We start from the raw sequence: 26137 nt of genomic DNA on the forward strand, positions 1-26137 counted from the left end.
CTTGAGGTTGTGATTTTCACTACTCGCGCAAAGAGAAGGCTGCTCCTTTTCGCATACAGACGCGTAGAAACAACACATCATGGTTGATGTTAACCAAGACAATTATGTCTGTGGACCATGTATTTGAGGATCATTTGGCTTGTTAGGGCTTTGTTTTGCTCGACTCACCTCAGAGACATCTGTTATAAGGAGTTATTTCTGGAAAAGTAGGCGTAGGGAAATAAGACGACATTTTTCCGTCTTCGATAGGTGATAAATCAAATACTGAGGGGAGGAATCAAGGGCACACTGCTCCCCCCCGGTTTGTCGACGTCAACCGAATCCGTTTTGGATGTCCATCCAGTTAATTCGAGATATTATATGCTCCGTAGCTCTCCGCATCTGAAGCTTAGCCCGAAAAGAGACGTTGCATTGCGATTAAGCGGCGGACTTGCCTACAAGACAATAGCTTCAAGGTAAGCATGTAACGATGGACTGGTGACCCTCAGGGAGTGCGACCGCCATCCAACTGGGGCACCAACACTCGCACCTTCAGAGCTCAAACGGGCATTTGAGACACCGTTGCACCTCCTGATTCGCTGGCTGACAATGCCAGGAGGAAGACGAGGGTCGTCAGCAAAGAGGTTGTCGGCGCAGATATAACTGCTGCTGATTAGAACGAGCGGCAAGTCCTCCATCCAAATAACCAGCTGGCCGTGAAGGTATCCGGAGCATCTGAGGGGTACTCCGTAAAAGACATCAAAGGAAGAATCGTTTCCTTTTTCCTTTCTTTTTCCGTTTCAAAAAAAAAAAAAAAGAAAAAAAAAAAGAAAGAAAGGTCGAGCAGAAAGTCTGAAAACAGACCTCGATTGGACAAAGTCGGTTGCACAGCTGAGCGAGTGAGGGTTTGGCGCAGCCAAAGTTGGGTCAGAGAGACGATCGGCAGCCGACCCAATACCCCACCATCACCACCACTCCCACACCGCGGCCCCTCCTCAGCCAGCGAACGCCTGTCGCTCCAAGCTTCACACTTCTCGCTGGCCCCTTGAATTTCCTTCTCTCCGTCGGACTGGCTTTCTTGCACCTCTCATTGGCTGTGGCTGCTGATTTATTTTTTTGGCGCCCAGTTGAATCAAGCAAGCCTGCCAAGTAACTATCAGTCTCATCCCTCCAGTTCATGCTGCATTCCCCCCCATCCCATCCCGCCGTTTTTCTGTTTCGAATGAACAAGAGCTATTAAACGCCAACTTTTGTTGTCGTCCTCACTCTCTGGAACCTGAAGACAAACGGGGGAAACCAGCTTCAAAAAAGCTCAGATATTTATCTTTCTCTTGGGCGTATGACTTTCATTTTCACCCTCGTTTTCTCTCGTCGTATCTAGTTTACTGCGAATCCTTCTCCGAGCCGGGCCAGGAGAACAAACCCTATCCACGCCAGGCTGCTGTATTCTCGAACCGAACCTGTCCTTTTACCTCTCGACCAACTCACGGAAACAACCCGCAACTTGACCCATACCCTCTCCCCGCACATCCTCGAAAACTTCAGATTTCACCGTTGGCCCCGTTACATGTGATTTCAAGCTACGGAACAATGGCAGATTTACAAGGACGTAAGGTGTTCAAGGTGTTTAACCAGGATTTCATCGTCGACGAACGGTACAATGTCACAAAGGAGGTTGGGCAAGGTGCTTATGGAATTGTTTGGTATGTGCACTGAAAGCATGTTTGCTCCAACCGCTGCGAGGTGGAGCGGTACTCCTCCGATCGGAGCGGCCGATTCATCCCTTCCCACTCACAATTTCTCCTTCATCGGTTGCCAATTTTTTTAAGGATACCTCCTGCATGGTTGATGGCCAAGTTCTGACACGATATATTTTGTTTTTTCTTACTCTTAGTGCCGCATCCAACGTACAGACCGGCGAGGGCGTTGCTATCAAAAAGGTCACCAATGTCTTCAGCAAGAAAATCTTGGCCAAGAGAGCCCTGCGAGAAATTAAACTGTTGCAACATTTCCGCGGTCATCGCAATGTATGCCCCCGGGACTTTCCACTATCCAGATGGACGGACTCAACGACTGACCTTGCTTGAAGATCACCTGCCTCTACGACATGGACATTCCAAGACCAGACCACTTCAACGAGGTCTATCTCTATGAAGGTGAGGAACCTATCATCCGTGGAAACTGGATCCTGATGCTAAGAACATTATAAGAACTTATGGAATGTGATCTGGCTGCCATCATCCGTTCCGGCCAGCCCCTGACCGATGCTCACTTCCAATCTTTTATCTATCAGATTCTTTGTGGACTGAAATACATTCACTCCGCCAACGTTTTACACCGTGATTTAAAACCAGGAAACCTCTTGGTCAACGCTGACTGCGAGCTCAAGATCTGCGATTTTGGTCTTGCTCGTGGTTTCTCAATTGATCCAGATGAAAACGCTGGATACATGACTGAATATGTTGCGACGAGATGGTACCGTGCTCCAGAGATCATGTTGAGCTTCCCGAGCTACACGAAAGCTAGTATGTCCCAACTTCCTCATGGATACAATTTAACAAGAATAAATGTTGCTAACCTGACTTTCAGTTGACGTGTGGTCTGTCGGTTGCATTCTTGCAGAATTACTTGGCGGAAGACCTTTTTTCAAAGGTCGTGATTACGTTGACCAACTGAATCAGATCCTTCATTATTTGGGGACTCCAAATGAAGAGACCCTTCGCCGCATTGGATCCCCACGTGCACAGGATTATGTCCGCAATTTACCATACATGCAGAAAGTTCCTTTTCAACGATTGTTCCCGAATGCGAACCCAGAAGCTTTGGACCTACTTGATCGGATGTTGGCGTTCGATCCCTCATCCCGTATCTCGGTCGAAGAAGCTCTTGAACACCCTTATTTACAGATTTGGCATGACGCATCCGACGAGCCGACTTGCAAAACTACATTTGACTTCCACTTTGAAGTTGTCGAAGACGTTCATGATATGCGCAAGATGATTTTAGACGAGGTTATGCGATTCCGTGCACATGTGCGACAACCACATATTCAAATGGGAAATGCGGGACAACAGGCTGCAGCGCAGCAGACCAGTGTCCCTATACCCGAAGAAAACATAACATCTTGGAAACAAGACGAACCACGGCCTCAGGAGGCCATTCATGGGGGGATGCAGCCTAATGATCTTGAAGCCTCGTTACAAGGAGGTATGGATGCTATGCGGTAAAGCAGCCCAGTCCTTTGTCTAAAAAATATTTTTTCTCGTACTCCCAGCGTGCTGATTTTCATGAAGATCATAATGCTTAGAGTTGTCATGTTTCTGATACTGCATTTGCATTCTATCCATTATATGTTTCTTTTCCCCCCCTTTCTGTTTGATGTCTTGCCTATGTTGTAGGACTCATGAATTGCAGTTTGACGAACGCTGGATGGTTACAAAATACATTTATGCATAATTACCTAAAGAAAGTCTACTCGAGTCCCTCACAGGTCCAAGGATGTATGTATCTATGCATTTTTGAGACATCCTATCACTGGAAATCAATGGCGTTCAAGCCATCCAATGTAAGACATTGTTTAGGTTCCGATTTGAGACCAAAGCCAAGCAATCCGTGGAACCACGTTTGCTGGTGAGTATTATCAAAGATACAACTTTGTCATTTTGCCCATGTCCATCACGGCGTCCATCCGCTACATTCTCCAGGGGCGAGAAAACCGTCCCGCTATTCACTTGGCGAGATCTAATCCTTGAAAATCACTGATCCATTCGGCCCGGTCTTGTTAATCCACGTCTCGGAGCGATGATTCTCGGCTTGTTCATATACTTACCTCTGGCCCTTCTCGGGTGCGTTGCCGCTTCGCCGAATGGGTGGGATAGGGTCCAAGCCTGCTACGCTGAAGAGCTCCCACCACTTCGAGCCAACCCCATGGCGAGAGAGATACCATGGGGCACACCGAGCGTCCACTTCTCATCGCTGAACGGGACGCTATCAACATGTTGCGAGTCTCTCGACGGCGTTCGCGAGGCACTCGACGAGATTGACAAGCAGTTTCTTGAACTACTGAATCGCCGGTAATAACACATTCCTTGTCCTTTTTCCTTCCTCAGATTATATACAAAAATATGTTTATCTCGTAATTGTTCCTTGCAAAACCCTCATTCCATCGTTTCCTCCAATCACAGCCCTTGACACCTTGCTCTGACCCCTGAACAAAAACAAACCCTCGTTCCAACCCCCGCCCTGCCCTGCTTGCACCTTTTTAGATCAAGGCCGATTCTCAAACCTCCCATCTAAAAAAAAAAAAAATTTCAAAATCAACAGGATGGCATACGTCCAAGAAGCCACCCGTTTCAAGCGCACCCGAGAATCCGTCAATGTTCCGGCGCGAAACAAACAGATCGTCGAGCGCGCGAAGCGGGAGGCCGTCAGGTTGGGGATGCCGGTGAGCGTTGCGAAGGCGGTTTACGAGACGGTTCTGAAGGCAGGGATCCGCTTTGAGGAGTGTATTGTGAGTGTGATCCCTTCCCCCCCCGCCTCCCAAAGATAATGGTGGTTGGTTATTCCCGGGACCAAGGGAAGGGGAGGGATGAATGCTGTATTTGGCTTCTCTATGGTTACCTTGAAGACTGACGGTTTATGATAGTTTGATGAATATGAGGAGTCATGTAAGTCCTTATGAGAGGCTTGTTTAGGAGGAGACACGCGGATAAGGAGGAATTTGAGCAAGACTGTGGCAGGGTAGCGTATTTCATGATAAAAAGCCGCGGGAGTCTTTACCATATTATCCTATTCTGATTATGCTTCCATGTGTTTTGCTCTTTACTAGCTTGCTTTCGGGCTCACCGTTCAAATCGCATCGTTCTCGTCAACAGAAAGGAATATATATGTTTCGTGGCAGCATGGAAGACAACTTTAGCGAAAGATAGATGTCCTCCAAAGAGCGGGCCTGATATTATTATGAAGTGAGTTCGGGAAATTTCAATCTTAATATACACTCGTGTTCAGCCCAGCAAAGCTCAGATCTTGAACAAGCACACTCCAGAATAAAAACAAAAAAAGTAGCCATTCACGGTCGGACGGGCTCCCAGGTCTGATCCGATCCCCGCAAGGTATTGGTATCCGACGTGAAGAAGAGAGGAGACGTCTCCATGATGCGCAGATACTCCGCCGAATCAAGCGTATTTCATCTATGTATATCTTAAAACATCCACCAACGCCGTGCTATGCAGAAACCAGAGAAAATTCCAAGATGTAAAGGGGAACAGTTCGCTGCTTTAGGACTATAAGGGATTCCCACGCCACATGCGCAAAGACGTATTTGGCTTTGCGTGTTTATTGGTCTATTTCGTGTTCTCTCTTAAGAGGTCTTCTCCAAAAGCTCCTTCGCCTCGTTGATCTTTGTCGCGAGGTACGGGCTGCCGCCACGGTCCGGGTGGTTGAGCAACATCAGCTTTCGGTGGTTTGCGCGGACTTTGTCCTTGGTAAGGGTTCGCTCACTATAAATCCCACAACTCTGTTAGCTAGTTATTCTATCGAGAGAAAATAGAAGAAGAGAATATCTACGTACGAGAGTTCTAATATCAAAGCGGCTTCGCGACGGTTCATGCGGGGTTCAAAGCCTCCCTTGTAGAATGCTCTTCCCATAGCATTGACGCCCCCCCTGTAGCGGCGGAGAGCAACCAGGCCAGCGCGACCCTGGAGAAGGAAAATGTCAGCATTGTTTCGCTTCATTAAGGAGGAATAGGTGGAGAGGAAGGAGGACATACAAAGAAAGCGGCCGCGGCAACGCCAATGCCCACTGCAACAACAGATGTCATGGTGGTGAAATGTGGTTAAACTGTTGAAATCTAAAACGTAGCAGGAACTAGCCACCTCAGAGGGAATGCTTGAATGAATGCAGCGGTGAAATCAACGAGCGAACAAAGAGGAGTGGTGGTGATGATTGATGGCGACGATGGCGAGCGAGCGAAACTTTTTTCTGCAAAGTGAAAGAAGCGCTAGTCACACATTGGGTTTAGCACAGGCTGGGCACTTCCAACGTCAGTTTATCAGAAAAATTTACCGCAGCTTCACTAGGACAAGTGGATGCAATAGCTGTGTTTTGAGGCAGAAACCGGGCCAACGAAGCAACCATGCGGTAGGTCGATTCACCCATTGTATCAATCCCGAAAGTCTTGCTCACGGTGTCCCCCAAGGGTCGAAACTTGCCACCTCTGCTCCCGCCCCGTCTACCCGTCTAAGGGCATCACGTTTGTCCGCAACGATGCCCGCACATTCCGCTTCTGCCGCTCCAAATGCCACAAGAACTTCAAGATGAAGCGGCAACCCCGTAAGCTGAAGTGGACCAAGACCCATCGTGCTCTTCGTGGCAAGGAGATGATCGTCGACTCCTCTCTGGTGCTCTCACAGTTCGCCAAGAAGCGCAACGTCCCCGTCAAATACGACCGGAATCTGGTGGCAGCCACGGTCAAGGCCATGGAACGAGTGGAGGAGATTCGGCAGAGAAGGGAGCGCGTGTTTACGAAGAGGAGATTGGCGGGAAAGCTTGCCCGGGAGAAGAAGAGAGCGGAGGATCGGAGGGTCGTCGCCGAGGGAGAGCATCTTATTCGCAAGGAGCTGCAGATGCTGGAGAAAGGCGTTCCACTGGAAGAACAGAGGGTCAAGAATGCCGTGGTCGGAAAGGAACAGGTGCGGCACAAGAAGAAGACAAGAGTGCTGGTGGACGGAGGCACCCAGGAGGAGATGGATATCGACTGAGCTGCATTGTCTACGTTCGGGTGTGCATCTTCTACTTTTTGCTTTCTATATACCAGGGTATGGTTTTGGTTCTGGTTCTACTGCATGTTGACGACAGTTATGTACGGGGCGTTCAAGGGGCATGGTCTGCCGCTGATACTAATGCTGGTCTAAGATATAAAAAAGCGCTGTTCTTTTTTTTTTTTTCTTTTGTCCCTTGAAAATTTTCGATTTATATGGCCTCCATATCAATCCTCTATCCTCTCCACCTCAAGGCACTCAGAGATATCCGGGACTTGCCAGCCCTTGCATTACACGGAACTCTCCGCTTCCAGCACACTCTTCCCTCCCTCGCTTGTGCTGGCCTCGTTGCCCTGATCGCACGAACACAACATCGCGCTTTTCCTTTACCTGCTAACCGTCTGGCGAAACTTCGCATCAGCTTGTTTACTGGTCTCATGGTTAGCCTCCATTACCGAAGTGTTCCTCCGACAGTACTGTAAAATCCTCTTTGTCCTCCTTCTTTCTCCTCTCTTCCTCTTTCTTTCTTTCTCTCTCTCCTCACCATTTTCCACCACATTCACTTTGACCACCAAACTCCTTCATCTTGGTCTCCTATCCCGTCTACTTATCCAGAGCTAAAGCATTAACAATCTTCATTTATTAACTCTTTTTTTTACCAAATCTCCTTTACCCTCTTTTTCCGCGCCACTCTCCATCTTCGCCTTCTCAGACAGACATTTTTCTTTCGACACCACCATGCTTCTTTTCACCATCATTTTTTCCGTCCTCACTATCTGGGGAACGATAGTGCCGATACCCCATACCGACGTCCACCCTCAGGAAAGTTTTGGACGACGATTCCTATCGACTTTTAAACCAGCGTTTATGGTGAGAGGAACGCTCGAGGGCATCGAGTTGGTTGTATGGCTTTTTGACCCAGACCCTTGCAGTGTCTTCCCGTGGCGCAGACGCGCGCTCAGACTTGCTCGGGAGGCCGAACTAGCTCGTCTCGAAGCTCTCCACTCTCTTCACTATCTCCACGACTTCGATTTGGATTCGGCAGCGATGCAGGTGGCCCCTGTCCCCAACCCGACTCGTACCCTTCCCGTCCCGTCTCGTGTTGTCCGCGTGGAGAGCGAGTCGCCCGCCATCACCTCTCGTACCGACTTCGGCTTCAAGTGGGGTCAAGTCATCTGCATCGTTGTGGCTTTGGTGTCCTCCTTGGTCAGCGGACTGAGCTTCGTGCTCTTCCAAGCGGAGGAATTGACCTCGAACCTGGGTAGCCGCTCGAAGGTGGATCGACGCCGTGTGTCTGTCGCTGTCCGAGCCAGTTCCGGTGACCTCACTGTAGGGTTTACTACGGGGCTGGACTCTGTGGCTGACTTTATCGGTTTGTCGGCTTTGCCTTCAATGAGCACCGAAAGCTTGGTTGAAGATTCTCCTGTGGAGTCATCCACCAACGCTGATGGTAATCGCTATACAGATTGGGAACTCGTTCCATACACTGACAAACCCTTGCGCGGAGTTGTTCCAGTCATAATCGTCCCAAAGTCAACCCCAGAGGGAACGGAAGGACAACCCTTGGTGGAGCAACGGGAGAAGCCAGCTCTCTCCGGAGGGCTGACTTTTAACCCCTTTGTTCTCCAGGAGCTCGACCGTCACTTCTGGGCGACGCTGCGGGCCCAGCAGCAACTCTACCCTCCGGCGCAACCCCAGGGTGTAATGGCGTCGAGTGCCGAGTCTACCCTTTCAACAACAACAGACTCGGCCCCTGTCCCAGAGGAACCAGTTGGTCCTCCAGCGGTGGTATCCTCCAAGGAGCTCTCGCATGCTGTTCCACCAGTTGAAGAACAGCGACAAGAACCCTCCGAGGCTCCAGTGGAGGTACCAGCAACAACCGTGGAGGAGCCCAACTCCCCACCAGAGTCCGCCGTCGCCGTCACCGTCACCGTCCCAGGAAGCGGCAACGACAACGGCAACGAGGCTATGCTGCCTAAAGAGGAGCGGCAGAAAGACGGGCCGCAAACTGAGTCCCTTGGGGAGGCTGGCGAAGCGGGCCCGGCAAAGCCATCCTCACGAAACCGACCGTCCAAAAAGACCCGCCGACGGCGGGCTCGAGCACGCCTGCTCGACGCCCAAGACGAGGCTATCCGCAAAGCTGAGGAGCAGATCCGTGTCTCTTCTACCTCAGCGGGCCAGTCTTGAAAGCCGTCGTCCGGTGTTTTCGGTTTCGTGTCCGCTTCCCCCCTGCGCTCCTCTTTCCATGCTTTCTGGGCTACCTACGGTGATTTAACCTGGGGCTCTTTCCACCTTCTTGACTAAAGAAACAAATAAACGAAACACGAATTTTTTACTCTGGTGACAACTGTCGCATCCTTATCTCCTATGTCTTGTCTTACCGATGTCGTCTCGCGCCATGTCGTATCGGCTTGCCATAGTTACCCTTCTTACCTCCTTTCGACACTGCTTCGGCAGGTTTTTTGACCGACATCGCTTTATCTCAGCCTACCTACCAACCGGCTTATCTCTCTCAAGACAAAAATTCGTGACAGAGACAAGGGACAAGGACAACAGAAGGTTGAAATCCCCCCGACGGTCTGAATCCAGCCAAACTTCTCGCAAACCCCTCCCTTCTCCTTATCACGCATCCTCCCTCTAAATTACCATCCCACAACCCCTTTCTCCACACGAACAGCAAAGCAAAATGAATCCGTCTCCAAAAAGGAAAAAGAAAAAGAAAAAGAGGTTCAGACCTGATGGAATGATAGGAGAAACGAGAAAAGACAAGAAAAGAGCCAAGAAGGGAAAGAGAACAAGAACGACCAAAGGGAAAAACACATAAAAGACCTTTCGCAAAAAAAAACGTCGACGGTTGAGTAACTCCTAGCAACACTCACAAGTCTTCTACTTCACTGGTATCGACGACTTCTCCGACGCCTCCACGATAGGAAAGAAGAAGAAGAAGAAAGTCAGGGAGCTTTCAGAGGAACGAAATCGACCGTGGAGAAAGGGCCTTTTGGGTTCCTGTTTTCCCTTGGTTTTGTATCCGTCTGCTGCTTCGAGATTTCTCTTTTTTTCCCCTCTTCCGACCGTGGGGGTCTAGGAGATGTCGTTGACACCAAGTGTGTGTTGATGCGTAGGTGGGCGGGTTGCTTGTCCGGGGTTTTTATAGAGAAGATCTTTGTTGTTATCCTTTTGGCTCTTTTTTTTTTTTTTTTTTTCCGTCCTTCCTTTTTCTTTCGAGTCTTTTCTTATACTTCTAAGTCTATATTTTTTTTTTCCCCCTTCTTCTTCTTCTACTTCTTATTTTTTTTCTTCCGTTGTTCTTATCAATCGGGAGCTCCTTAATGGAGGTTTAACCATCTTGAATATGCTTGCGTGATCCTTTGTTCTTTTAGGAATGAGTCTTTTAAGGTAAGAGGCACATCTCCGGATAAAATACCCAGATGGCATGAAGGATACACTGATATTTACGTTTTCTTCAATCAGAGAAGTCTGGTCGAAGCTCGCTGCGTCAACCGATATACCCTTTGAGAATGGAAACTGGTGCTTGTGAGATAACGGTTGCGCTGAAAAACAAAATATCGATGGATATTACGGATTTGCGCTCCCCTTGACTCCTCCTCCTCCTCTTCCTTTTATTTTCCTTCGTGTTTTCTTTTAAATCCACTGCGAAGGGATCGATTACAGAAAAGCCTCGGAAGCCTTAAGAGTACATACGTACGGTGATTGTACGAATCCGATTTTGTGAGAGAGTGCGAAGAGGATGCCCTACGGTCTAAGTTACGTTCCTCCTCCCACTTTCGAAGGGGTGATTCGATTATAAGAGAGAAAAGATAAAGAGCCTTCGGCGCCCTGAAATGTTTTTTGACGGTTGTTTTAAGAAGAAGAGGGGATGGGTGTTGGGTCCTCGGGAACATAATTCCCCATCGAGGGATCGATATCGAAAAGGCTTCGGCCTAAGGCTTGTCACTGGTGGTGTTTGATCCGGTTGCTGAGTGTTGTCTACGGGGCTGCGACTTTAAAAAGCGCTTCGGCCTGATTATTTACAATACGGGGGGGAAATGGTTTGCTTGGGTGGTGGATGTGTATGGTTCGCGCATGCTTTGGTGGTCTTGTCGCGATCTATGCATGTTCAGTTATGCATGGGGTGTGGCTTTGATGTTGTCGGGATGGGCCTCTCCGTATTCTTCTTTTTGTGCGGAGTGCAGAGTACCTTTTTTTTTTTTTTTTTCCAATTTTTCCCTCTCAAAAGCATGCTCTACTCATGTTGTTCTCGTCGTGGCTGGGCTTTGTTTTATGCGACGTTTCGATACCCGTCCCTTTTTTCCTTGGTTTCTGTTCCTGGTTTGTCTCGAATCATGTTTCCAGAGGGGCAACTTTTTAACAACCCGTGTTTTGTCCCCTATTTTATTTTATTTTATTTTGTTTCTTCAGGGCCATTTGGTCCCCATTTGCTTATTAAATATCCCCCTCCCAAAAAAAAAAAAAAAAAAAGGAAAAAAAAAGTGGGTTTGTCTTTTGATTCTTTTTTCTTCACAAATATTTATCAGTCCCCAAGAGGGGTTTACTGAACCACATCGTTCGAATCTCCTCAAAAATTCTCATTCCTCGAAACTCGCACGGTAGAAACGGCCCAAAAGAAACATGCGTAAATGCTCAAAGCTAAGGGGTCTCCAAAAAAGAAAAAAGAGAAAAAGAGAAAAAAAAAAAAGAGGTGTATAAATTCGTTTCATTGTACATCGTATAGTTGGTAAAGCAAAGTTTACTAGGGAATCAGGAAGCGCGACGACAGCTTAGCACTCAAAAACGGTGTGGCCGTAGGGAGAGAAAATAAAAGAAAAGGCGCAAAAATATTCGAAAATAAAAAAAAAAAAAAAGCCAAGCATCATTATCCAGTCAAGGCGTTGTGCGAGATAATAACCAGTGGGTATGGCGGTCTCCGTGTTCCCCAGAGTTGCTTGATGACAAGCGATGTCGATCGTGATGGATCGCCGCTGTGCCCCCATCTTGAAACATCGATCATGTCGTCAGAGCTGATAGAAAGAAAACCAAAACGCAAAAGACAAAAACGGGACACAAAAACAAAAAAAAAAAAAAAATCAAAATGCCTTGACTGGGAAAGGAGGTGTAGGTCATATATATATATATGTGTATATGAGTTTGCCCATTCATTCCTCCATCTTGCCAAAGACCCCGTCATCATCTTCATCCATGGGAACGACAGAATCTCGATCGAAATTGTGGTCTTCTTCGTGGATCGGTTTGACATCGCCCATTTTTACGTCTCGTTCGTCTGAGATCTTGTATGAGAGCGGGGGGTTGATAAGGAAGGGATTGAACATGGTGGGCGTGGAGGACGCGTCTTTAGAGGTTGTGCTTCGAACGTCGAAGCTTCGCGCGGCGTTGTGTGCGCTGCCGCCAGCGTGGGAGCTATTATTCATGCTCTGGCTCAGGTAGCGAGCTGGCAGTGGAGGCACCGGAGGGACGTCAGAGGACATGGCGTTGGCACCGGTCCGTGGGGTGCCAAAGTTGCATAGTTCGATGGCGGCTGCTAGACCGGCCTCGTCGTCATCCAGAACACCGGTACCAGCGGTTGAGGGCCGAGTGTCTATGCTGGACTGGCGGAAGTGGGATCGGGCGGGGGAGTATGATGGAGCGCTTCCGGCGAAGGAGCTCGACGGCATGGACTGGAACGAGCGAGAGAAGGCAGAAGAACCAAAACGGTGGTGGTCTCCCAGTTTGGTCATGGATTCGTCACCCGCCGGTGGAGGTGTGGTCTCTGTTGAACTCAATTCATCGCGTAATTCTGATATTCCCGAGGCGGTTGGGGAGGCGGAGGAACGGTCGGAGTCGCCGGAGCGGGCATGGTCCGACGGGGTGGGCTCTTGGTTCATGTTCACCAGGACGGTCGCAGCTTCGAGGAGCTGGACCTGCTGATGTTTGGAGATGAGCAGCTTAGAGGTATAGGCCCACGCGGGGTCATGTTCCCACCTGTTCCAGGAGTGTCAACGAAGTGGCCCAGACATTGGAAAGGATCGCGGTCTGAATGAAGGAAGGGCAGTGGGAGGGAGTGAATGGGTGGGCGGTGGCAGGCTGACAGGGAACCATTTCATGGACAGCAACACACAGCAGAGCCGGAGGTGGGAGAGAGAGAAAAAGAGAGAGAGAGGTGCCGTGAATGAATGGAGTGTGAAGCGCCCATGAGAGATACAATCTCTCCCATCCAAAAGATGATGATTTTTTTTTTTTTTTTTTTTTTTTTTTTTTTTTTTTTTGGGTTTTGTTGGGAGGGGAAGCTGCTGGGAGGGGAGGCTGCTGGGAAGATTGGATGGGCATCGATTGAGGTATACGCACATATGCTTTGTTAAGCAACTGCTATGCTTATACCCTTTCCCACACCGATCACACTTCAGCTCAGTCAAGGACCGTTTTCCCTCGCCTCTGATGAGATGTGAGCCCTCGCTGGCTCGACGGCTGCGGTGTTTGGTGCTGATCGGTCGACTCGTGGATGACGTTTCCTCTCCGCTTTGATTATTATTACTGTTGATGTTGATGTTGTTGTTGTTGTTGTTGTTGTTGTTGGTGGTGGTGGTGGTGTTGTTGGTATTATTGCCGGCGGTGGTGACGGCGGAATTGGGCAAGTTCTTCCGTTGCTGGGCGATGTACGAGCCGAGGGCGGACGAGGAGGAGCCCATGGAGGTGGATTCGAGGCCGACTTTTCGCGAACTCAGGCCTCGACGGTGGTAGGAGGTGGTGGGCAGTGGGTTCTGGGAGGCAGGGGAGCCGCCGAGGGCAGCAGCGACGGCAGCGACGTTTGCGGTGGAAGTCATGCTCTTCCTGCGGGTGACACGGTGGTTTGTGTTGACGACGCCGAGGGATATGGAGTGGGAATGGAGACGGCCGGAGGACTGGCGGGTGTGAGGAGTGGAGGACTGGCCAAAGGGTCGGGCATTGGAGGCATCCTGCGGAGCGATCAGTCGGGGGTTTAACCAACAACTTTCATACGTTCGTGCTCGGTGGATTTTCTGGAAGAGGGCGGCGGTGGCCGTGGATAAACGGGGAGGGAGAGAGAGGGAGAGAGGCGTACCTTGAAGGATGTCATTGTTTAGAGAGGAATGTAGAGTTGGGGAGGATAATTGTGGGAGTGGAGAGGGGAGTAAGAGAGAGGTGAGTGAAGTGAGTGAATGTGAGAGAAGAAGAAGAGAGAGAGCGAGAGAGAGGGAGAGAGAGGAGAGGAGTGGAGGTGCAGCGGCCGCCCATGCAACCAAGGACGGGGAATCAAAGGGAAGGCGAATTGACAATGAACAGACGGGCAGAGAGAATGTGCTGATCAGACATGTCAGGAGAGAAAGGGGGGGCAAGAGAGGGAGGATGAGGATTTCGACGACGGCAGAAGGATGAAAAGGACAAGAAGAACAAGCAGGATAAAAGTGAAGAAACAAGCAGCAAAGTTCAAGTTGAGCAGCAGAGAGAAAGACAGACAGCCAGAGGGAGAGCAAAGCCGGGCCAGGGGACTGTGCGTGGAGCTACGCTGATGGGGCCGTGTGGGTTGGCCGCGCGGTGGGAGGGCGAATCACAGTCGGATTAAAAGACCCCAATTCCAGACCGAGAGCGAAAGCAAAAAAAAAAAAAAGAAAGAAAAAAAGGAGAGGGGATGAAAGTAAGTTGGGCGGGAAGAGCAAAAAAGAGAGTTGAAGGACGAAAAAGCCAGAAAGTTGCTTAATTTAGCACAGACAAATTCATCCCAGGAATTTGAAATTCTCCTATAACTAATAGTCGAGACGTTTCATCCAAATCAACAGAGAGAACACCAAGGGAAGAAAAAAAAAAATATATATATATGAGGAAAAACGGTTTCTAAATATCTGCTACGAGTCGTACATAGTCGCTTAGCTAGTAACTAACTAATCGGTAAGAGATTATTTCTCGAGTGGCGAAACAGTGGGATCGGGCTCGCTGATCGTCAGCTGCAAGTGATATTTTTTTTTAATTTCTATTTTTCTACGGGAATATTTTCTTCAATATTTTCTTTTTCAAGTTTTTTTGCGGGGAGGAAAAAAGAAAAAAGAAAAAAAAAAAAAAAAATAGAAGAATGAACAGGGCAGCCGTGGCAGTAGGGCCGGGTTGGCGCGTGGCAGTTACCTTAGCCCGGGTTTAGGGTTCCCGCCGTGTGCCTGACTAGAAGCAATTCAGCAATTCAGCATCCAGTGACAGACAGACGACAGACGACAGCGACAGCGACAACCACAGACGATGGGTGACAGACGATGCGACAGACGATGGTGACAGACGATGGTGACAGACGATGGTGACTGACTGACGGTGGGTGATGGTCTCTTCGTCCTCGTCCTGGCCTTGATGCTGATGCCGATGCCGGTACTGATCTTGCTTGCTTCTCTCCTCTCTCTCTCTCTCCCCCCGTCTCCATCATGCGATCTCCACTCCCCTGTGCGCCCACTCACTCTGCCCGTCCGGCCAGTCCATCGCCACCCTCGCCTGGTGCCGTCTGTCTTGCAACTGACTGAGACAGTCAAACGCCGGGCCAGGGCCTCTGTTTTCTTGGTCAGCAGACTGTGCGTCAGGATATTTCCATCCATCCAGAAAAAAATTAGAAAAAAAAAAAAAAAGGAAAAAGAAGAGGCGAACAACTATCCTCAACTCTCCTCAATGACACTACAAGTGGGCTCGCCGTCTCCACCGTCCCACGCCCCAAAAAAGCACACAACTCTCCATCCTGACAAAATTATGCCCAAATGACGGTATCAGGTCGCAGAACACCGTCATGGCCCCAGTTCACTTGGGCAGGCTCCGTACGTCGAACTCTCTTGACTCTTTCTTCATCCACAAAAGGCGTTGATACCCTCTCCCGAGCCTGGAACTCTGTGATGCAACTTGTGGGGGGGGGTGGTGGGAATTTTGATGTCAAATTCGAATGTCAGACTTCCCCTTCCATTTCGTCATTCTCCCAAATAAAAAATAAATAAATAATACATATGTAACTCTGTATCTTTTTTTTTTTTTTTTTTATTTATTTATTTTTCTTTTTTCCTCCCACAATCAATGTGCCACTGGACACCGCATCTCGCTCTCCCCCTGCTCTCCCCCTTCCGCCATCGGACTGGTGATCACCGCGTCGCTGTGCTTCGCGATCTGCCGGAACATCTCCAGCGGGTCAAACCAGACCTCGATCGACTCGATCTGGAGCTTGTCGTTGACCCTGGCGATGAGCATCCCCTGGATGTCGATCATCCCGCCGTGCGCCTTGACCGTGACCTTGTCGCCCTTGCTGTACAATTTCTCATTGGTAAGTAAAAATCCTGTTCTCCTCTTAACAAAATTCTCTAGGACCTTTGCTCCCAAAAAAAAAATAAAAATAAAAATAAAAATAAAAATAAAAATAAAAATAAAAAGAAAAATAAAAAGGAAAAGGAAAAAACAGGAAAAGAAAAGAAAAAGAAAGAAAGAAAGAAGATAGTGAATGAAGGAAAAGAAAAGAAAAAGAAAGAAAAGAAAGAAGAGAGTGAATGAAGGAAAAGGACGGGGTTTTATACTCGTTCATTCCCACATAATCATTGGCCATCTGTCCCCAGTGCCTCCATTTAAACGTCACCGTCGGCGGCCCGCTGTATACCTCCAGCACCTCCCACGCAAACGTCGGCATCATCCGCTTGAACGCCTTGTGGCTCGTCGCAAAGTCCAGCCGCTCAGGGTCGTAATACTGATTCGACGGTATGAGCGCATTGTACGTGCCCACCCGCAACATGTGGTTCCCATCCTGCGCCGGCCCGCCGTTCAGCGAGAACCTGTAGCAGCTACCGTCCACCGTACGCCACTCCTCCAGCTTGGTCTTGAACGACGCTTCGATCTCCCAGTTCTTCACCAGGTTTTCGACGAGGTCGGGGAGGCTGCGCGGTTCGTGGTTGCGGGTTTTCCCTGTGATTGGGTTTTTTTGGCTGGCTTTAGACGGGCCAGGGCCTGGTGAAAAGGTGGAAGTGGGATGGTACCTTCTTCGTACACCTTTCTCGTCTTTGAATAATCAGGGGCCCTTCCGTAGCGCCAGGAAACTTTGTCCTTCAGCACGGCATCGGGATCCAACACATAGTCGGGAAGAGCCGGTGCAGACTCGGCCGCCGTCATGATGCCCGTCTCAATTCCTGTGAAAGGGAAGAAGAAAAGAAAGAAGAAAAGGAACAACCTAGGATCTATAGTATCGAGAAAGAGAAAGGCGAGAGATATGAAGATCCTCTTGTCTCCCGAAAACACAGTCCACAGATTAGGTCTCTCCCGGCAGCCGCTTGAACGAGAAGGGGACCGCGGGAGCGTCAATTTAATACAATCAGATGGTTTCCCCCCCCCTCGCCGGGGGGCTCTCGATAGCCCGACTGGATGGAACGATGGAACGCTCTCCCGCTTAGAGGTAGGTTGGTAATGTTGCGCCTCACATTGGCACTGATAAGATTCCTTGTGGGGGGTGAACTTTGCAGGGCCTTCTGCCTTAGCGACATGCGCTGGAGGTAGCATCGGGACTCCTCATGATCCTTGCATAGTAGCAGCGATAATAGAGTGCTCTTAAAGGTGGTTCGATTTACGGAGTATTTAGCTCGAGCTTCCGTTTAATTCTCCGCAAAAAAAAAAAAAAAAAAAAAAAAAAAAAAGGAGAACAATAAATTTGAAAGGTCAACATCTGTGTTCTTTTGAGGTAGTTCCTAATCAACGTGTATTCCAGAGCCCATTGAGCTGCCCTTCTACTCCGTACACCGTTCCTCTTTTCTTTTTCCTTTTTCTTTTTTTTTTTTTTTTTTTTTTCCTTCCCTTCCCCTTTAACTGCTAAACAAGAGCTAATTATATGGTATATTCCCTTCGCAAGCAAGATGATCCTTCCAACGGCAAAAGAAATCCCGACCTATATTCGTCCCACCGCCTGTCCATCCCTGCAGGCGAGCGTACATACATATGTAGCTTCCCTGCCTGCGGAGAACATGGCCTTTTCTTGGACGCTGCGGATGGAATTCTCGGCTTGTAGAGTGGAGAGCACAGCGCAACTGTTTGCTGATTATTTATCGGAATTGTGACATGTGATTGGTGTGGTGGTTGGTTTAGTTTATGTTGGCCAGATGTGGGCGATACATAGGTGACTGGGCTGTGACGCTTGCTCACGGATAGAATCCTTCTCAGTCGTCTCGAAGTAGATGTAATGCTCGAGCTGTCCGACATTGAAAAAAAAAAAGAAAAGAAAAGAAAAGAAAAGAAAAGAAAAGAAAAGAAAAGAAAAGAAAAAAAACCAGTGATGAAGGCGGCTTGAACGCCATCGATCAGGTATGAAGAACATCCAACCGCCCTGATGTCACTCCCACTGAGGGCGGAAAATTAAAAATTAAAAAAAAAAAAGGGACTCTTTGCAAAGCCTCTCCCACAATTCACGCTCTCCGCCATCATCATCTTCTAACAAAAAAAATCCCAATATCAAATTTGCCCCTTTTACCTATCTCTCCTTTTCCCACTCAATCCCATTACCACCATCAAAAACCCCTCCACCACCCGCCCAATGCTGCCCTCGCGCATCCAACCCCTCCGCCGCCCTTCCACCCCGCCACCACCACCAACACTAACGCCAACATCTTCATCCTCCCTGCAGCCCACCATCGACCCCAACACCACCGATCCCAACGACGCTGAAGACCTCCTCTCCTCTTTCCTCCCCCATCTCTACCCAGATGAAGCGCCCCCCTGCCTCGGCAACCCGGGCCAGACACTCCTGTACACGTCCCCGCTCTTCGGCGGCGTTCGCGTTGTTGTTCCTGATTATGGATGTAAGATAGCAGAAAAAAAAGAAGAAGAAGAAGAAGAAGAAGAAGGAAAAGAAGAGACAGAGGATCAAAAAGGTACTACTGCGCGGGAGCGGGAAGGGGAGGAGGAGGATGCTGGCGTAGAGGCCGGTCGCAGGCTGTTTGCGCATTACCTGTGGGGAGGGGCGCTGGTGGTTGCGGAGCGGATTGAGGAGGCGGAGAGGCTGAGGAGGGTCGGCGGCGGGAGAACGCGAGAGGAGGAGAACGAACTCGTGAGGCGGTGGGGTGTGAGAGGACAGAAGGTGTTGGAGGTTGGCGCTGGTGAGTGACAATGATAACCAACTTCGGATTGGACTTTTTATGTTTTCTCTTTTTCATTATGGTTGGGTGCTTCTCCCCTTTATTCTACCCAGTTTTTTTCCTTTTTTTTTTATTTTTATTTTTATTTTATTTTTTTTTTTTTTGCCTGGCGATATGTGTATATGTATGTAGGTAGGTTTTTCTGGAGAGATGTCCTCGTTGTCTCGACCTCTCCAGTCTGATCTATGTACATGGCATCGGGGTATATCTTGCCGTTTTAAATAATATCCATCCGCAAGGAGGATAGCCATCTTCTCCCGTAACCACATTCTTTGTTGCTTCAAACCGGCGCGATGCCCTGTCCGGTCAGGAACACAGCCAAGCGCAAAGAATAATACAGTCCATCTAGTAACGCGATGGATTGAGCCGGGGGGGAAAAAAAACCAAAACATCACATAGCGAACGCCTTTCCAGACGCTGTTCCCCCATTGCATTGCTTTTCGGCGTGGCTTCAAATCATCTAGCTCAACCGTAACTCTCTCTCACCGCAGGCACCGCGCTTCCGTCCTTGATCGCCGCGCTCGCCGGCGCGGAGACGGTATGCATAACCGACCACCCTTCCTCCGCCGCCCTAGCCGGCGCCGTGCAGTCAGGAATCGCACATAACATCCCCGAACGGACGATCCGAGAACGGATATCTGTCCACCCACACGAGTGGGGTGTTTTCTTCGAAAATCAGAGCAGTGCGCGTGAAAACCCCGCAGAAGACGGAGATGAGAACGTGATCAGATTCGCAGCGGATAACAAGGGCGCTTTCACGCGCATCATCTGCGCGGATTGTCTGTGGATGAGGGATCAGCATGAGAATCTGGTCAGGTCTTTGCTGTGGTTCCTGAAAGCGCCGGTGAAGACCGAACAGGGGTCAACCGCTGGGCCTGTGGAGGACAGGGGTGAAGAAGCGGGCGTGGCATGGGTGGTTGCTGGCTTTCATACCGGCAGAGAGATCGTGGCTTCGTTTTTCGAGACGGCCGTGTCGATGGGGTTGGTTGTGGAGAAGATCTATGAGAGGGACGTCAATGCGACGAGCGAGATGGGCGAGGTGACGCGGGAATGGCGGCCGGTCAGAGAGGGCGAAGGCCCGGAGAATCGAGCAAGGTGGTGTGTCGTGGCGCTGCTGAGAAAGAAGAATTGAGAGAAATGATGTCGACCTTAAGGAGGTGAAGGCCACCGACAGTGGGTAACTAGATATGTAGATATCCTGTCTTTTTCTTCCAACCGTCAGCCAAACCCGCAATCAAAGATCATTTTGCAGTCCAAGCAAGAGAACCACCACACTCACCAGACGGGCTCTTACTGCCCTCTCTTCCTCTGAAAGCAAACCGTGCACACCCCCTGTCCTTCCATTCCGCCAAATCTGAACTTGGGATACTCGACCTTGCCCCAGACCTCCAGCGCATCTCCCCCGTCACGGCCATCAGCCCGCGTGAACCATCTCACCAGCTCGTCCTCCGTCCAATTGCAGCTTGTCACCACCAAGAACCCGCCCTTCTTCACCAACCGCCTCGTAACCCGCGGATACATCTCGCACACCCGCCTCACCACCTTCCTCTCGCCCTCGACAATCTCCTCCCCGGACAACGACACGGCATCGAATGTACCCTTATCCAGCACGATATCAAACCCGCCCTCCGCCGCAGGAAACCACTCCAAGCCGTCCAGTCCATTATTACCACCACCACTACCATCATTATCATCATCATCACCCTCGCCAGCAGCGAGTATATCCCACACCTCAAACCGGATCCGCCGCCCCTGGCCACCACCATCACCCCCGGCCAACCTCCTCGCCAGCTCCACACTCCTCTCCGAGTAATCCACCCCGACCATATCCCCGAGAAACCCCCCTTCCTCCCTCAGCAACGTCAGCATACTCCCATTCCCGGTCCCCAGATCCAATATCCTCGGCTGCTCCCGCCCGCTCGTGTTGCAGGGCGCAAGCGGGAACCCTTCCGCCGTCAAGAACCGCAACACTTTCTCCGGCGCATTGTGCTCGGTAAACCAGGACGTGCCCGGATCGTCATCATCGTCGTCGTCGTCGTCGTTGTTATCGCTGCTGGCGTCCGCATCTCCAGCCGTCCGACTCCCGCGCTGCTTCGAGGACAAATGCTCCAACGAGCGTTCGTAGTATGACTCCCAGCTACAGCGGTGATTAAGCAAACACAATAACAAAACAGGGGAAAGTACTCCGTATGCGGATGGGCCTTTTTTTTTTTTTTTTTTTTTTTTCCTTTGCGCGGGGGAATTGCTTACTATTGCTTCGTGCCCAGTTCGCTCGGATCCAAGTGCGGCGGGTGATCATCGCTCTGCGTGAGCTCTGTGGTGGAAGCCATCCTTTCTGATGTTGTTTGCCGTTGAGCAGTGGTGGGGATTTTGGCGGTAAGACAGACTAGTTCCTAGGTTAATTTTTGTTTTTATTTTTTTTATTTTTAACATGGCAGAATAGGAGGGGTAGAAGTACATACAGCTCCACCAGCAATAAACTTCTGCCGCATACAAAACTCCCGCCTCCGTCAACTACATAAGGTGCAATGGGAGAAAAGCTTAGCTGCCAACATACCCATGCGCTGTCTTGATGTCACTTCTAAAGTGTCAGGATTGGGTGTGCCTCCCGTCAAGTTGCTGACCACTGAGGAACAATGAGATGGCGGAGCAGGTTGAGAACAGAGCAGCAAGTCTCTTCTTGCACCGTACAAGCACATCCCCCAGGAACTACATACTAAGTTATGAGAGATATTAGATTGAGACCAAAAAAATGAGCCATAAGTTTATCATTAATTTTCCATTCACTCTAAAAAGATTCTCTGTGCCTGCATATTTCCCTTTTTTTTTTGTTTCCCCCCTGCACTTCTCCCACCGCGCCCAAAGCGCATCGAAAACAAAAGTCAAAATAATAAATAGAGAGAAAAAAGGGGCAGGGGTTTTAAATTCGTCCGCTCATCTTCACCATGCTTTCCCTTCCACAAAAACTCCCCGCCATGCATAAAACATTGAGAGGAACCTTTCGCAGGGAAGCAAGCCAGACACAGGAGAATATAAAAACACAAAGATGACACCCCGCCGTATCAAGGGGGACCCAACCCAACAAAAAAAGGGAAAAGAAAAACTAATATTACATTTATAGAGCATCATCGGGAGCTCATGTCATGTAATCCTTTTTTTTTAAAAAAAAAGAAAAAAGAGAGAGAGAACCCTTTCCCACGCCAACGCCAATGCCAGGGATGAATTTGCAGGGGCAGAAAGAAAAACCAATCAAACAAAGGCTCATGGTGGAATAAAGCAGGAATTCTAGCCCCCAATGCAGATGGTGTAAAACGGGGCATAGCCGAAAAACTGCAGGAAAAAAAAAAAATAAAAATAAAAATAAAAAAAAATTGGAAATGGCATGAATGAGAATCGTACACACAAAATAGCGGCGTGCCTACATAAAGACACACGCGCTCCCCTCCTGCTAGCTGTAATAGGAGGGCGGGAGAAGAAACAGCAACAAAGCCCGCTTTGGCCGTAGAACCATTTCCGATCAACAAACAATAATTGAAAAAAAAAAAAAAAAAAAAAAAAGAACCACAGAGTATGGTCGCTCTTCCCGAAGCACCCTCATAAAATCCTCAAAAATATCCCAAAAAAGGGAGGGTTTGGTAGGTAAACTCTTGGTCCGTCTGAAAACGTCATCTTTTGTACCGGATAAGATCTACCGAGTTTGGATTAAGAAATGAGAATCCAAACGAAGAAGGGAAATAAAATAAGATAAAGTTTTGTTTTTTTTTTAAAAAAAAAAGGTCAAAGAAATTCGTCAATGCTTCTCATGATAATCGGCTCCGCTCTTCTTTGCGGTGACCTGGGATCATTCATGCTAGGGCGGCGAACGAGATTCGGTGACTGAAGGTTGGCGAATTTCTCAAAGGTAATATCACCAGCCTTTGACCGCGGGAAGGGTGCTGCGATAAATTCACTGGCTTTAGGGGAAAAGAACGACGGACTTGGTGGTACGTCCTGCATGACAAGGTCCATTTGCAGAGCGGACCGTACCGAAGGACGCTGAAAGGTGGTTGTGGTCGTCGTTGTGGTCGTGGCGGTAGGTCCATCGTGGCAGGGTGAATCGCGTAGAGAGTGAATGGTGTGAAATTTTTCTCTCAACGGTAGAGGTCGCGGCGTTATATGTCTTCGAACTCGGTTAGAAGAGGTATCCGGGCTGAACGGGTTGACCTGGGTGAACAGTTTCGAAGGATCCACCACAGGCTTTCCGTTGTTTGGGGTGGAAGCCGCCGCTTTCGAATGGGCAGTTTCTCTTTCGATATCTGTGGTCTGAATGTGTGGACTTTGGGCAGTGCTCATGGCTTCATTGTAGTCTGCGGGAGATCTCGTGATGGTCCCGCCCCGAATTTTTGTTCGAAAATCGGTAAGCTGGTAGATCAAGCTCATGTTTGGTCCGACCCAACAACTTCTCTCTTTTACCATGCCGTATACCGCGTTGAAGTCCAGATGGGTGTTCTTGTAGAGCCCGTACGCTATCACGAGCGAGGCTGACCGGCTTACTCCCAATTGACAGTGAATCAAAACCCGCTTGCCCTTGGAGATCCTGTTATCGATGATTTCGCAGAGAGGAAACAAGTCGTCCAGAATTTCGGAATTGTGATCCCACGGGACATGGATATACTCTGGTTCCGGTCGGTTGGCTTTGGGGGTTGGCGGACATTCGTCGGATAGAGATTCCAGGGCGGATTTGAACGACAGCTCTGAACAAGCGGTATCGGGATCCTCCCCTCGCAAAGCTGCGTTTGACTGGGCAAGAGTAGCCTTCCAGACAGACATCACGGTGTCATGTTTCGGCCCGTCCGTGCTGAACGGATTGTTCACTTCTTTAGCGACGTTGAAGACGACATCAAATTTTGAGGCCTCCTCCTGATTAGGTTCCAGATAGAGCCAAAGTCCGGAGTCATAGATACGTATTGGGCCATCTGGGTAGCCTCTTTCACTGCCCTTTCTCGACTCCCGGGAAATGGGGCAGTCATCCTCTTCTCCAAACTCAATTAGGGGTTCATTAGGATTAAAGTTAGTCTGATTTGAGGCTTTACCCAGGTCGGCATCGCACCACGTCCCCAATGAAAACGGTTTCGAAGGAAAGGGAGCAGGCATCATAGGATTTGTGTGAGTAGGCGACAGTATGGAATTGAGTGATGGTGAAGATTCAATATGTCGGAGGGTAGGCCTGACGCTGGGTGTTGGTGGCACCACCCGCGTTCCGTTGGAAGAGTACGGGCGCTGGAAACCAGGAGTCTGAATCGTCAGATTAGGTGGACGGCGCTTGGATCCCCTGGAATGGGGCCGTACCGGTGATGATGGTTCTGAGAGATGGCGACCAGATTCGGCGATCGGGGCGGTGGAGAGTGGAGGACGGAAAGGCGAGGCTGGCAATCGAAGCGACAGGTTCTTTAGATTCTTGGCCCGCCGGTTGGAGGACTCCGTTGGACCGGGATTCGCATTCGGAGACATCGGTCGTAGGAATGACTGATTCACGGATCCTTGGTCCTGGTGGCTCGATTTGAGCGATGGTAAGGGCATGATGGAGCTTGGTGACTCTGGAGAAGAATCTGGAGAGGTCTCGACGATGATGGGAGAGTCAAAAGTCGAACTGGTGGTTGTGGGAGAAGAGTCGGTTGATTCCGAAGCCGTTGACATGCTTTCGCGCGATAGCAACGGGGGAGCGATTGGCGGATGGTCTTCGATCTGCCTTGACGATGGCGATGATAACGACGACGACGACAACAGAGATGGTGGAGCTAGGCCATCGAATCTACCAAAACTCCTCGACATGGCGGGAGGTACCGTCGACATCGTCATCAGGTTTGTGTTCTGTGTTCTGTTGGGGCCCACTGCCACCGGCGCGATACCCGTGATTGTCCTTGTTCCCAGGGTCGAGTCCCGCCAGGGTCCATCTCTAAATGTTGATTTCGCTGTGAATCCAGACATTAAGGACGTAATAACGGAAACAGCAAACGGCTGATGGCTTTCGGGAAGCGTGGCAGTCGGAGGTGCAGATGCTGATATATGATTTACCTGGGGAGTACCGGTTCTGCGACCGGGAGTGTGATTATTATTACTATGTTCCAAGATCGGTGGCTTCCTCGAGCGCTGTTTTCTCGGAGGCTGTTTGGTGGAATATGGGAGAGATTGAGCGATTGTTGGAGATAAGGGCCTCTTATTTGGGTTAGCCATCTTGTCAAAGAGGGAGAGACAGAAAGATGAGTCTCTTTGGGGGGGGAATGGACAAGAAAGGAAATGAAGGGCGGCAGCAAAGACCATCCAGCCCGTCGAAGAAGAAGAAGAAGTAAAAAGGAAGAAAGAAAGAAAGAAAGAAAGAAAGAAAAGAAGAGGAATCAAAAAAAAAAAAGAAAAGAAAAAAAGAAAAAAAAAGACGATGACAGACAAGATCACCGGATCTGTCCCCAAGCATGGAGTAGAGAAGCAGGAACAAAATAAACAAGGGGTGGGGAGGTACTACGGGCAATTAACCTCGCAGGGGTGAGGGGAGGAGTGGAAAAAGGACCAGGGCGATCCAGCTGAGACGGGATGCAACGTACTGTTTATGTGAGCGTGTTGTATGTAACTGGTGGATTTCAGGGCCAGACACGCGGAAGGATGAGAGAAGCGATTTAAAAAAAAAAAAAAAAACAAGGCCTCCGGGAGCGCAAGGACGGATTGAAACAAGAGATGATGGAGGATGGAAGCGGAGGCGCGGCGGGTAGTTGTTGGTAGGCGAGGATGAAGCTCTGGCGCCGGGTGATTCAGGTTGGGTGAGGCGAAAGAGGAGTTTGCGAGAGAGCCGTTCCACCTGGGAATGACGACGGGGAGAAGCTGAAACGAGAGCGAAACGAAAGGCACACAAAGGAGGGTCAGAGAAGGAGTGAATGAGAATAATATAAAAGAGAGAGAGAGCGAGATCAAAAGAAAGGAGATGTTTTAAAAAAGAGTAGCAGGAATCCCGCTGATGAGCTGGTGAGCCAGGGAACTGCTGGGATGCGACAGTGAAGAGAGAAGAAAGAGGAACACCAGGCACCAGGTGAGGGTGTGATCAAAGGAGAGTGAGAGTGAGTGAGAGAGAGAGAGAGTGTGTGTGTGTGTGTGAGAGAGAGAGAACGCAAGGGAGAGGAGGGAGAGGGGGGAGAGGAAGGAGGAAGAGAAGGCAGATGCTGGTGCAGGCTGGGAGAGGAATGCAATGAAGAAGCAGAACAAGAGAAGAGAAGAGAAGAGAAGAGGAGAGGAGAGAAGAG

The 26137-nt window shown here is 49.5% G+C and overlaps 10 protein-coding genes across 10 annotated transcripts; 5 read left to right on the forward strand and 5 right to left on the reverse strand.

Moving 5' to 3' along the window:
• The first annotated feature begins 1016 nt into the window (after positions 1–1016).
• MPK1 (Mitogen-activated protein kinase) lies at positions 1017–3530 on the forward strand. The gene is made up of 5 exons (XM_066123490.1): positions 1017–1682; positions 1874–2006; positions 2069–2135; positions 2190–2504; positions 2569–3530. The coding sequence occupies exons 1-5, from the start codon at positions 1570–1572 to the stop codon at positions 3204–3206; spliced, it is 1266 nt and encodes a 421-aa protein (XP_065979564.1). The 5' UTR covers positions 1017–1569; the 3' UTR covers positions 3207–3530.
• A 130-nt stretch (positions 3531–3660) lies between these two features.
• Positions 3661–4853, forward strand: D8B26_001262 (uncharacterized protein). The gene is made up of 3 exons (XM_066123491.1): positions 3661–4052; positions 4303–4489; positions 4625–4853. The coding sequence occupies exons 1-3, from the start codon at positions 3781–3783 to the stop codon at positions 4658–4660; spliced, it is 495 nt and encodes a 164-aa protein (XP_065979565.1). The 5' UTR covers positions 3661–3780; the 3' UTR covers positions 4661–4853.
• Positions 4854–5248: 395 nt separating this feature from the next.
• On the reverse strand, positions 5249–5919 carry PAM18 (mitochondrial import inner membrane translocase subunit TIM14). Its single transcript, XM_003065280.2, has 3 exons — positions 5748–5919; positions 5549–5676; positions 5249–5477 (listed from the first exon to the last, which is right to left on the reverse strand). Exons 1-3 carry the CDS (start codon positions 5796–5798, stop codon positions 5339–5341), a joined length of 318 nt encoding a protein of 105 aa, XP_003065326.1. The 5' UTR covers positions 5799–5919; the 3' UTR covers positions 5249–5338.
• A 129-nt stretch (positions 5920–6048) lies between these two features.
• On the forward strand, positions 6049–6923 carry RLP24 (ribosome biogenesis protein RLP24). Its single transcript, XM_003065281.2, has 2 exons — positions 6049–6118; positions 6177–6923. The coding sequence occupies exons 1-2, from the start codon at positions 6114–6116 to the stop codon at positions 6736–6738; spliced, it is 567 nt and encodes a 188-aa protein (XP_003065327.1). The 5' UTR covers positions 6049–6113; the 3' UTR covers positions 6739–6923.
• Positions 6924–6953: 30 nt separating this feature from the next.
• D8B26_001265 (uncharacterized protein) lies at positions 6954–8925 on the forward strand (the record flags this gene model as incomplete). Its single annotated transcript, XM_003065282.2, has 2 exons — positions 6954–7216; positions 7455–8925. 2 exons carry the CDS (start codon positions 6954–6956, stop codon positions 8923–8925), a joined length of 1734 nt encoding a protein of 577 aa, XP_003065328.2.
• A 1770-nt stretch (positions 8926–10695) lies between these two features.
• D8B26_001266 (uncharacterized protein) lies at positions 10696–14439 on the reverse strand. Its single transcript, XM_003065283.2, has 3 exons — positions 13811–14439; positions 13078–13685; positions 10696–12714 (listed from the first exon to the last, which is right to left on the reverse strand). Exons 1-3 carry the CDS (start codon positions 13823–13825, stop codon positions 11892–11894), a joined length of 1446 nt encoding a protein of 481 aa, XP_003065329.2. The 5' UTR covers positions 13826–14439; the 3' UTR covers positions 10696–11891.
• A 1341-nt stretch (positions 14440–15780) lies between these two features.
• D8B26_001267 (uncharacterized protein) lies at positions 15781–16860 on the reverse strand (the record flags this gene model as incomplete). Its single annotated transcript, XM_003065284.1, has 3 exons — positions 15781–16009; positions 16275–16656; positions 16728–16860. The coding sequence occupies 3 exons, from the start codon at positions 16858–16860 to the stop codon at positions 15781–15783; spliced, it is 744 nt and encodes a 247-aa protein (XP_003065330.1).
• Positions 16861–18268: 1408 nt separating this feature from the next.
• Positions 18269–20001, forward strand: D8B26_001268 (uncharacterized protein; the record flags this gene model as incomplete). The annotated part of the gene is made up of 2 exons (XM_003065285.2): positions 18269–18830; positions 19361–20001. The coding sequence occupies 2 exons, from the start codon at positions 18269–18271 to the stop codon at positions 19999–20001; spliced, it is 1203 nt and encodes a 400-aa protein (XP_003065331.2).
• D8B26_001269 (uncharacterized protein) lies at positions 19559–21280 on the reverse strand. The gene is made up of 3 exons (XM_066123492.1): positions 21120–21280; positions 20149–21006; positions 19559–20071 (listed from the first exon to the last, which is right to left on the reverse strand). Exons 1-2 carry the CDS (start codon positions 21197–21199, stop codon positions 20160–20162), a joined length of 927 nt encoding a protein of 308 aa, XP_065979566.1. The 5' UTR covers positions 21200–21280; the 3' UTR covers positions 19559–20071; positions 20149–20159.
• Positions 21281–22646: 1366 nt separating this feature from the next.
• On the reverse strand, positions 22647–26137 carry D8B26_001270 (uncharacterized protein; the record flags this gene model as incomplete). Its single annotated transcript, XM_066123493.1, has 2 exons — positions 25448–26137; positions 22647–25064 (listed from the first exon to the last, which is right to left on the reverse strand). Exon 2 carries the CDS (start codon positions 24834–24836, stop codon positions 22647–22649), a length of 2190 nt encoding a protein of 729 aa, XP_065979567.1. The 5' UTR covers positions 24837–25064; positions 25448–26137.

Source organism: Coccidioides posadasii, chromosome 1, assembly GCF_018416015.2.
Source record: "Coccidioides posadasii str. Silveira chromosome 1, complete sequence".
NCBI lineage: Eukaryota > Fungi > Ascomycota > Eurotiomycetes > Onygenales > Onygenaceae > Coccidioides > Coccidioides posadasii.

What these genes read in the sequence shown, in the direction of transcription:
- MPK1 (XM_066123490.1), top strand. Translation starts at nt 1,570, where the DNA reads ATGGCAGATTTACAAGGACGTAAGGTGTTCAAGGTGTTTAACCAGGAT. An exon ending in ATTTCCGCGGTCATCGCAAT is followed by an intron (nt 2,007 to 2,068) that starts GTATGCCCCCGG and finishes CCTTGCTTGAAG; the next exon opens with ATCACCTGCCTCTACGACAT. An exon ending in CCCGAGCTACACGAAAGCTA is followed by an intron (nt 2,505 to 2,568) that starts GTATGTCCCAAC and finishes CCTGACTTTCAG; the next exon opens with TTGACGTGTGGTCTGTCGGT.
- D8B26_001269 (XM_066123492.1), bottom strand. Translation starts at nt 21,199, where the DNA reads ATGGCTTCCACCACAGAGCTCACGCAGAGCGATGATCACCCGCCGCAC. An exon ending in GAACTGGGCACGAAGCAATA is followed by an intron (nt 21,007 to 21,119) that starts GTAAGCAATTCC and finishes TCACCGCTGTAG; the next exon opens with CTGGGAGTCATACTACGAAC.
- D8B26_001266 (XM_003065283.2), bottom strand. An exon ending in AGTTGCTTAACAAAGCATAT is followed by an intron (nt 12,715 to 13,077) that starts GTGCGTATACCT and finishes CTCCTGGAACAG; the next exon opens with GTGGGAACATGACCCCGCGT.
- PAM18 (XM_003065280.2), bottom strand. Translation starts at nt 5,798, where the DNA reads ATGACATCTGTTGTTGCAGTGGGCATTGGCGTTGCCGCGGCCGCTTTC. An exon ending in TTGCCGCGGCCGCTTTCTTT is followed by an intron (nt 5,677 to 5,747) that starts GTATGTCCTCCT and finishes TTCCTTCTCCAG; the next exon opens with GGTCGCGCTGGCCTGGTTGC. An exon ending in GCTTTGATATTAGAACTCTC is followed by an intron (nt 5,478 to 5,548) that starts GTACGTAGATAT and finishes TGGGATTTATAG; the next exon opens with TGAGCGAACCCTTACCAAGG.
- D8B26_001262 (XM_066123491.1), top strand. Translation starts at nt 3,781, where the DNA reads ATGATTCTCGGCTTGTTCATATACTTACCTCTGGCCCTTCTCGGGTGC. An exon ending in CTTGAACTACTGAATCGCCG is followed by an intron (nt 4,053 to 4,302) that starts GTAATAACACAT and finishes CAAAATCAACAG; the next exon opens with GATGGCATACGTCCAAGAAG. An exon ending in TCCGCTTTGAGGAGTGTATT is followed by an intron (nt 4,490 to 4,624) that starts GTGAGTGTGATC and finishes GGTTTATGATAG; the next exon opens with TTTGATGAATATGAGGAGTC.